The sequence below is a fragment of the Lethenteron reissneri genome, unplaced genomic scaffold, assembly GCF_015708825.2.
Source record: "Lethenteron reissneri isolate LAM-NWPU_2019-01 unplaced genomic scaffold, ASM1570882v1 scaffold_1639, whole genome shotgun sequence".
NCBI classification, from domain to species: domain Eukaryota; kingdom Metazoa; phylum Chordata; class Hyperoartia; order Petromyzontiformes; family Petromyzontidae; genus Lethenteron; species Lethenteron reissneri.
Window position 1 is genome coordinate 131337 of NW_026891376.1, and position 10736 is coordinate 142072.

The 10736-nt window shown below is 47.9% G+C and overlaps 1 protein-coding gene across 1 annotated transcript in view; it reads right to left on the reverse strand.

Moving 5' to 3' along the window:
* LOC133363048 (prominin-1-A-like) overlaps positions 1-10736 on the reverse strand; it is a 32537-nt gene that overhangs the window by 18447 nt on the left and 3354 nt on the right. The window contains 7 exon segments of the mRNA XM_061582057.1: positions 2031-2154; positions 3311-3430; positions 5002-5161; positions 7051-7114; positions 7888-7962; positions 9305-9348; positions 9351-9501. Of these exon segments, the coding sequence (XP_061438041.1) occupies positions 2031-2154; positions 3311-3430; positions 5002-5161; positions 7051-7114; positions 7888-7962; positions 9305-9348; positions 9351-9501 (738 nt within the window).

Below are 10736 nucleotides of genomic sequence, written 5' to 3' on the forward strand. Positions count from 1 at the left end.
CGACGTGAGTTTTTTTTACCATTCTTTTGAACAGAGTTTTGTTACGGTCACAAGTGTCAACCTAAACAAACTTTTAAAAAAAACCTCAACAGCAGTACGGTACGAGTGAGAAGACAGCATTCACACGCCACTTTAAAACCGGAGTGGGTCAGGAAGTGCCTCGTCTTTAAACTCGGGCTACAAGATTACACCGCAAAGGCATCATCCCAAGCACTCTGTGTGTGGCGATTTAATTTAGTCAATTGTAGGTATCGGTACGTCGTGATGGGATATCATTCTAGATTTGAAGCTTTCGTGACTGCAAGGATTCATACTCTTTAGTTCTTTAGGTAAAGTCACGTAGGTAAATAATGAAATTAAAATTAATAAAAATAAAAATCACGACGTTTCGGAGGCAACACAAGTCTCCGTCATCAGGTGGGACCGTCACAGCCAGATTTGCTGCATCATTTTTTAGCTACGTGACTTTACCGAAAGAACTAAGTAATGAGATATCACTCGAACGGAGCCAAGGGCTTTGTACGCTGCCAAACTTATGCACTCCCAGAGTTCCGCACGGCTGATGGGATGCACAAAAGGAGTTGTTTATAGATTTGAAGCTTTCGTGACTGCAAGGATTCATATTCTTGGGTTTTTTCGGTAAAGTCACCAGGTAGGTAAAAAATTAAAATTAATTAAAGTAAAATAGCAACACAAGCTTCCGTCTTCAGGTGGAACCGTCACAACACGATAGCTGTATCAAGGAAGAGAAATTCCAAGAAAACAGTCCTTGTATATATACAGGTTGAGGGTGGGAGGAGCCAAGGTTGGCCCCCTTTTTACTATTATGGTAAGGTTGGTGCGGCTGAAACTACGGCTAGTCTACATAACAATTTTATTTTATTTTACTTTTATTCATTTAAAATTTTTACCTACGTGACTTTACCAAAAAAACCCAAAAATATGGAAAAGGAGTTGTATTTAGATGCCGTGAGCTGGGCAAACCAAGATTATTTGAGCCTACCACAATGCACTCTTACTGTTTTGCGTCCAGCAAATCCTTCAACACGTTTACAAAGCGCCCAATGCCGGCTCGAGTGAAGCGCGGAGTGCGATGCATTGCCATCACGGACACCCCCCGTACGTCGTGTGGTTGTAGCACCAGCCCTAGAGGGGGCTGGGTAAGCGCTGAGTGCCACCACACTCTGCGTGCAGTGCTGACCCCTATAGGGTAGGGGTCTGTAATCTAAGCACCAAATGGTTTGCCTGCTGAAACTCGTGGGGAGTCAACGGTGGGGGCTCCTACGGAGAGAGTACACCGTGTCGTCAGGATGTGTTGAATGTTGCCACCACTGGTGCAGAACCTTCCAGGAAGACGACTACCTTCCCACACTATGGGCCCAATTGTCGTAGTTTTAGTTTCCACACTTTTGTGCAATTCTGGCATTGTCCGACATTCCACACGAGTTTTTTTTTTGCCAAATTCACGAGACGGTTTGACACCCGATTCGCAAATCAGTCGCTGGGATGGCGGCGACAGGAATCAGCGTCGAACGTGGCCCACGGCTGCAGGCCTGCTCTACTGCCACACCGAACTAATCAGCCTCCATCTCACGCAAAAAGGTTCCGCACAGAGCCTCTAACAGACTGTTGGAGCAGGTTCTGGTTGCGAGCACTTGTTAATGCTGGAATGGCACACGATAGAGTGACGCGGTATATTCAAACACGCCGCACCAGGTACTCATTTAACGCCGAGTCAATCTAGCGGAAGGCCCATAACCAGTTTAGATATCCATCGCCGACGTGAGCTGTGAGCGGCAATCGAACTCGGGTCGCCAGGTTCGTAGCGCAGCGCGCGAACCAGCGCTCCGCTGTCGCGCGCACACGCAGCACTCACGAGTGAGACTTTTCATTTCAATGCATGCAATTCATTTGCACGTCTTCGTCGAACGTGGGGCAATGGCTCCCGGTGGACTTGATCAGCGAAACCCCACGACAAGGACGACCCCACGGAATCTCTCGCCCACAGAGCAGAGCGCGCGTGCGCCCACCTTGAAGAGGTTCTTGTCGGCCAAGGGCTGGCAGAAAAGCTTTTCCACGTTCCCGCCCAGGACGAACGTGAGCGTCACCACCAGCATCAGCAGCCACGAGAAGGTCAAGCTGAAGCCGACGCCACTGCTTACAGCACAAACACACACGTGCAGTGCGGAATAAGTTCAACATACATACATATATTCGACAACACACAGGGTTGTGCATTTACACATCCCCCCCCCCCCCCGACAGGATTGGTGCTCCTACACTTCAGTTTCCCATACTGCACAATACACTCCATGAGTGTTCTTAAAGGCTTTTAATTGTCCTGTTTTGATGTGTCTCAGCCCAGCTGCAAATGAATACAACAACAAAATGAAAACGGGTTTTCACTTAAATTCTTCTCGCCAAGGCCCCGAGCAGTAAAAGGCATGACGTCCTTTATCAACGGCACGCAAACAAAATTCTTTGAAGTGCTTCTTTCAAATGCTGAATTAGAGTCACATTTAAGTGAACATTACTTCCGTGGCATAGCCTTCCAAAAAGAACGTCACGCCATCACAGCACCAGCAAGGCACCGGCAAGGCACGTAATACTGCAGTTCCTTAAGTCTGAACCATTCATGGATAACAATTTGCTTTTCCAATATAGCACATGCACATCTCGGAGTGCGTTACAAGTGATAATCGACTCGCGTCTTATCAACATTTTTGAAAGGGGACCCCCCCCGACCCCCCCTCACCAGTGACAGTTGTTCGTGTGCTACACAAGGTGGCTTATCACCCGGCCTGCAAGCCAAGGGCATCAATCTGCCAGTAGGGGGCGATGATTGCTACGCATTCCACCCCGGTCATTGGTTGACCATTTTTTTTACTTGGCAAATTTGGGCTCTGAGCACACAATGGCCGACTCAAATCAGAAATGCATTTCCCGAGTAAAGCCCATTCGGCTGAGCTCAGAGAAGCTTTAACGTCCACCGTGAAAGCACACGGCCACCCTAAGCTTACCCCTCCTAAACCAGAGGTCGCAAATGGGTTTTGATTCCTTACCCGTACCCGGCCGCACCAGGGTCGCAAACGGATACCCGTACCCGGCCGTACCCTACCCGGCCGGGTACGGGTAGGGTACGGGTATCGGGTACCCGATTGCGACCTCTGTCCTAAACCCACCCCTCCAACAATAACCAGGGGGGACCCATCCGATTCGAACCGCGGACCTCCCCAACAACAAGCGGCGAACGCCGCTCCCTCCTGCCGGGGGGGGGGGGGGGGGGGCCGCGTCGCCGCTGGCCGCTCACGCCATTAGGAAGTTTCCGCCGGCGTGCTCGCCGTAGCCGCACGTGCCGCACAGCAGGCCCAGCAGGTTGAGCAGCACCACGAGGCCCGCGAGCGAGCAGAGGACGACGCACACGAGCCACCTGCGAGGCAGCAGCACGTGACGCTCGTGTCGGGGGTGAGTGCGCCCCCCCCCACCCCACCAATACTCATGTGGCTGGGCCCCCAACCCCCACCCCCCCCCCCCCTGCCAATACAGAGACGTGTCCTCGGTGCGGACTTTTTAAATCCTTTATATTAAGTTCGCTTGCTTGCTTGGTTAGGACCGTGCAAATCTTTCGGTCGTTTTATAACTCACTTCCCGTGATCCAATCGAGCTGACATTTTCCACACAGACTCGTTGTGCGTGACAATTAAAGTTCGTGAAAAAATATTTCCAAAATTTGACACTTTTATGACAAAAATATTATATTTAATTACCAATTGCTTAATGGTGGCAGGCAATCATTTGACCCATAGGTGGCAGCCATCTCAAGCCAGAGGACGAGAGGACTCTAGCCGCCACGCATATAAAGGATTTAGAGTGAAAAACTTTGTTTTTACGGGTTATACTTGTTTTTTACGCGAGGGTTACGCTCCAAAAATACTCACGGATAATTCTGCCTCCGATGTCCAACTGTAGAATGGCAGAATGGTAGTGAAGCTAGTCTTCAATTAAAAAAAACCATGATCATAAACACTGTTTGCTCTGTGCCCTTAAGCAGGCGGGAATTCCCCCACCACCCCCTTCCAGCATCCTATACATCAGTCGGTCAGCCGGTGTGTTTTGGGCGAGGCCCACTGAGCTCTCTCTCAACAAGGACCTGGCTAAACAACAAGCATGGTACATGGGGAGAGAGGGTTTATGGTTGGCTACGTATGGTGCGAAAGAAGTTCAACATACATACACACATTACTAATAATATAGTAAATTACCAGACCTATGTACAAAGGAAATATAGTAAGAAATCCAAAATTACCACGTTATGCACGACACTAATGAAATGAAACCACATGTGGCATTCAAAATGGCATTTATAACGGCAAGAATTAAAATTGCATTTCCTACGCTGAAGGAAGTCTTTCTAAAAATGACATCCTAAAAGTTCCAGTCACAAATGGCTTCACGAATGGCACCGGCAAGCGTGGCAGTCGCAGTCATCAAGCAGCGCCTTCAATGTCGACACAGAAGGTCGGGTGGGAATGTCGAGGCGAGTGACCAAATTCATTGCAGAATTGATGTGCGCCTCCGTTGAACTCGCCGCTCCTTCTCAAGGAGGATGTGTCCATGCGAGCGCTCTCCAAGGCGAGCCCTTGACTGTTTCTACACGCGACAACAACGTTCTCATCTCTCAGTTCTTATCGACACGGCTTCCCCATTTGTGCACCAACACGAAATTACTATTGCCACGTTGCTTACTATTGCAATATTCATGGTTTGATTTGTGCCACGAATCAAATTCACAAATGAATAAAGAATTCGCCCAGATGCTCGCGCACTCTCTGTCTTTGTGCTCATTAGTGCTACGTATACAAGCATGCTCAGCATTTCCACTCCTGCCAAGCGGTGAGGGCTTTACGCCGTGCACTAGAGAGAGCCGTGCCACGGCCAGCAGACCCGCGGGATGGCCAAGAAGTCCCGTCGCACCCGACGGCGCTTCACTGCGGCACTTGCCTGTAGAAGTCGTACTGGGCGACCGTGGGCAGGTGCTCGTGCACTAGCGCCTGGCCCATGTCCAGGTACTTGGTGCCGTTGTGCACCACGAGCTGAAGGGGCAGCTGCCTCGCCGTCGTCTTGATGCTGGTGCCCACGTGGTCCAGTAGATCCTTCACGCCTGCTCGCACGCACGCACGCACGCACGTACGCTCGCAAGCACGCACGCACGTACGTACGCTCGCACGCACGCACGCACGCACGTACGCTCGCACGCACGCACGCACGCTCGCAAGCACGTACGCGCCGGCAATGAGTGCCGGCAGTGCGGCCCCAACAGTTTGCCAGAAGTTGTGGGGCCATGTCCCAGACACCATGATGAATGACCAATCACCTTAGAAGCAGAACTCCATTCTCGTGTCTCCACGTATACATTCATAAATGTTTTAGCCAATCTCCTCGTGGATTTCCAGAACGATATGCCGATGGACTAAAACACTTATTTTGAAATACAGGATTATGCAGCACAATATTGGATAATGACTTTGAAGATTAACGCAATACTCTCATTTTTTATCTCAACGTCCATGTATTAATGTCGTGATTTATACAATTTACATACTAAGAATACAGAGGTAAGAAAGATGGTACCCAAATCACTGTGACGCTGCTAAATCTATCCAATACATTTTAATAATTAGCAATTAACTCACAAGCACGTAGAATAAAATGTGTTGACCGTTGTCCTTTTCTGTGTGTGGAGGTACATGTCAAAAGCACAATACGGTGACCGAACTTCATCTATCAGCATTGATCCACTCTGTCTACAGGAAAGTAGCCCATACTGACGCCTACCTAAAACCGGATTCCCACCACCATCCATCGCAGGAGAATTCCCTCATCCAAAAATGTGTCTCCGACCATGAATATCTGACCAGTGAACTCACACACCTACACCAGGCTCTCAAGGCGAATGGATATTCTGACTACACAATCCACAAAGTCATCACCCAAACTGTGAGGAAGGAGCCATCTGAAGATCCAATAAAAACCATCACCTTGCCTTACATAGCAGTGATAACCAAAAAGATTTCCAAAATCTTGAACAAACACAAGATCCAGGTCCCATTTAACACAATTCATAAAATTCGTGACCTGATCCCATCTGTGAAGGACAAGATTCCTGACATGCAATATCCCGGCGTCTACAAACTAAGCTGTGTCTGTGGCAGCAGTTACATTGGGGAAACCAAACGACATGTCTCGGACCGTGTTCGTGAACTCAAGGCAGATCTGAAACATGGCAGGACCAATACTTTTGCCGTGGCTGATCATTTTCACTTTAATGCGTCTGGCTCACACGACATTCATTTCTCTAAGACGATGGTACTTTGCAAGCCGATTGGCTATCAACAAAGATTTGTTCACGAAGCCATCCATATGGCTTGAGTCCAACTAAGTCGCAGACGTTATCTTAGGAGCAACACGTGTATTAACTATTTGCACAACATCCTCCAGGGCTATTAACACAACATACCCTCGGGTGGTGAGCACTTAACTAACCATGCTACGGCGGAACTAGACACGGTTCCACCAACCTCTTATCATCACAGGATGTTTCCATGCATGCTACGTTTACCGCACTTACGCAACTTCGCTGAAAAGACAATGTTTAACGATCCGCGCAAAAGCAATAGGAACAAATAAATGTTTGTATTACACACAGCAGTGTCAATTCCCTGCTCATCAATAATGTGCGAACAAGTTTGAGAAATTTTGATTTCACCGAGAAGATGGATTCTCGCTTAGCAATCATTGGAAGGATTTGATAATCCGTGGTGCTGACGTTAAAGAAAATAACGCCACTTTTTTCAAATTTTCTTGCTGTGGATTTCACACCTGATGATGATTGCTTGTGTTGCAGTCGAAACGTCCTGAGAATTGTATTGTTTTATATTTTTATTATTTTATTATTTCCCTTCTACGTGACTTCACCGAAAGAACCAAGAATATAAGTTTGAGAAAACCATCTGCGTGTTATTATACTTCATCACCGCTTTGTTATCTTACCTGCAGCAATGTTTCTCGTTTGCTGTGCGATGATTTCAGGCGTGCCATTAAAAGCTGCATAACCCTGCGCAGGGGAGAAAAATAACACCGAAAAATGTAACATTGATGTAGTAGTTTTACGATTTACTTTGTGTCACCAATACTCTTAACTTTTAAGTCTCAAACACACTAGCGAACAGAATTTTTGAAAATCTTCACGTAGAATTTTTTATTTTTTTTATTTCAGAAAGAGAACTGTTACTGCGATTAATTACGACTTTGTTAACGTCTAGCTTTTCAGTGTGTGGGTCCGGTCTCTTGTTTGAGAGCCGGTTGAATTTGGAAATCAAGTTGTCCTTACATTTGGTCGACATAGCGGCAGCTGAAGAGGCAGTCATTTTGTCTACATGTTCCCAATCTGATGTGGACATTGTTGCAGTCAAAGATAAGTGTGATTTGTAGAGTGTCTTGTCTAACTGATCAAGATCGGTGCGCGTAAGTCTGATTTTCTCTGAGATAAGAGCTAAGCTAGTTCTAGACAGAATTCGTTTAGCATTAGAAGAAGTTACAGCAGCAGAGGTTAGTGTAAATGCGATTGGTATTACCTTAGAGTCGCGGCATCTCTTCATAAAGTTGAGAGACTCGATTAGCTGAGCCTTCTTATCCCGGAGCTTGTTGAAGGATCTTAAAGTTTTGTGGAATCCCACCCCGTAGTGGCGGTTAAATTTCGATTTAAAGCTTTCGTGACTGCAGGGATTCATCTCCTTGGTTCTTTCGGTAAAGTCACGTAGAAATGTATAATGTTTAATGTATGAAATTTGTGCATTACAAGATTTAAAAAAAACAAACAGTACATACCTTGTCAACCATCGCTGTAAAGTTGGTGTCTAGCAGTCTCTTCACCTGCTCCAATTCCCGGGACACGTCCTGCGGCTGCACAGGAAGGTAAACACCACCATCAGCTCTGCGCACTGTCAAACTAAACCAAACCCGGTCCCCTTTCAATGTTCAGTAAACCTGTTCTTCAGTGCTCATTGTACAAACATTGTTTCGAAGCTCAGGCATTAATTAGACATTTACAGCGGTTAAGCTTGGTCTTTTTGTATCTGGAAGAACACAAATTCATGTAATCTACAGTTAAGGCTGCCATGGAAAGACAACATCCAGCCTCTTTGCACAGAAGTTCCTCCCCTCATGAGGAGAGGGAATTGGTTACATCTCGTGCGTATATCTAACACTTTAAACCCAGGAGGTTGGCGTTTGATTCAGAGGCATGGGAAATCACAGACAAGCAGGAAGGCAGCCAGAACCAGCACCAAAATTGCTCAAGCCTCTATGGCTCTATATGAGGATGTTTGACCATCTCCATTGAGTACTTATACAGGAAACCAGAGCCCTCGGAGACAATTCAAATGCACGGATGGAGGGGGGTAACACTCAATCCCCGTACAGATGGAATACAGATGCAAATGAAGCAACTTGCTGGCAAAACAAGGAGAAGGCGACCTCGCAGCCCGGCAGATTTGAGAGTTTCCCGAACGTGCTTGTCATCCACCAACCCTCGACCGCCTCAGCGATTGCTGTGGATTAGAGGCAGCGTGAGTAGCCACGCTGGCGCTCACCAGTTTGCCGTTCTTCCCCTGCACCGTTGATTACGGCGGTTGGCTACATACGATGCAACATAAGTTCCACGTACACATGTAAAGGTGTTACGGGAGGGCGAACAAACACACCAGGGGTGTGGTTATGCCCGCACGCGGAAGGATGCTTACATCCACGTCCGCATCGTTTAGCCCTGGGGGGCTGTGAAACGGCGCTGTGATCCCCCACGGCCCCACCCCTCGGGGAGGAGTTGCTATATAAGGCGGTGAGCCGGTGGGCTCGGGGTTCAGTGTTTAGCTTAAATCAGTGAAGAAGGAAGACCGGCTAGATAGGCCCTGGGACTCCCCTGGATCGCTGTCCTTCTAAGGACCGACCAGGGCAAGCCAGTGGCGTGGCCCCGAGAGCCCAGAGCCGATGCTCTTGTAAGAGCTGGTCTGGGGACTCAGGGTGCCGTGATCCCAGCTTAACCAGAGCTAGGTCAGCTAGCCTCCCCTAGCTCTCGAGTGGAGATAGAGATAGTGGGAGCTCCCTGTTAGACGGGTGAAGGGGCCGATACCCCTCCGAGTGTTGTATACCTTGGTCTGTGCTGAGTGAAACGGTTAATAAATAAGTGTGCCTCCGACTACGGTCGTCCAAGTCTCTTTGAACCTACTACACACACACTCACACGTACCAAGCTGAAGTCGGCGTGGATATTCAGCAGGACGAGCTGCCCGACATGGCGACGCACCGCTGTGCCCTCTGGCACACGGGGTCATTGAGGGTCGCGTTAAGGCCGCTGCGCACGGTCGTCAAGTTCCTCTGCAGCCTCTCGGAGCTGTCGCGCAGCACCGAGAGCGACGTGTTGATGTCCAGCAGCGCCAGGGCGCGTCGCCAACATCACTGCCGGGACGGGGGGGGGGGGGGGGGGGGGGGGAGCGCTGTCAGCAAGCAAGCGATCACCAAGAAAACAATTGGCAACACACTATGCGATCACCAAGGAAAACTGTTGGTAACACACTATGCGATCACCAAGAAAACAGTTGGTAACACACTATGCGATCGCCAAGAAAACAGTTGGTAACACACTATGCGATCGCCAAGAAAACAGTTGGTAACACACTATGCGATCGCCAAGAAAACAGTTGGTAACACACTATGCGATCACCAAGAAAACAGTTGGCAACACACTATGCGATCGCCAAGAAAACAGTTGGTAACACACTATGCGATCGCCAAGAAAACACTTGGTAACACACTATGCGATCGCCAAGAAAACAGTTGGTAACACACTATGCGATCGCCAAGAAAACAGTTGGTAACACACTATGCGATCGCCAAGAAAACAGTTGGTAACACACTATGCGATCGCCAAGAAAACTGTTGGTAACACACTATGCGATCACCAAGAAAACAGTTGGTAACACACTATGCGATCACCAAGAAAACAGTTGGTAACACACTATGCGATCACCAAGAAAACAGTTGGTAACACACTATGCGATCACCAAGAAAACAGTTGGTAACACACTATGCGATCACCAAGAAAACAGTTGGTAACACACTATGCGATCGCCAAGAAAACAGTTGGTAACACACTATGCGATCGCCAAGAAAACAGTTGGTAACACACTATGCGATCGCCAAGAAAACAGTTGGTAACACACTATGCGATCACCAAGAAAACAGTTGGTAACACACTATGCGATCACCAAGAAAACAGTTGGTAACACACTATGCGATCGCCAAGAAAACACTTGGTAACACACTATGCGATCGCCAAGAAAACAGTTGGTAACACACTATGCGATCGCCAAGAAAACAGTTGGTAACACACTATGCGATCGCCAAGAAAACAGTTGGTAACACACTATGCGATCGCCAAGAAAACAGTTGGTAACACACTATGCGATCGCCAAGAAAACAGTTGGTAACACACTATGCGATCGCCAAGAAAACAGTTGGTAACACACTATGCGATCGCCAAGAAAACAGTTGGTAACACACTATGCGATCGCCAAGAAAACAGTTGGTAACACACTATGCGATCGCCAAGAAAACAGTTGGTAACAAACTATGCGATCGCCAAGAAAACAGTTGGTAACACACTATGCGATCGCCAAGAA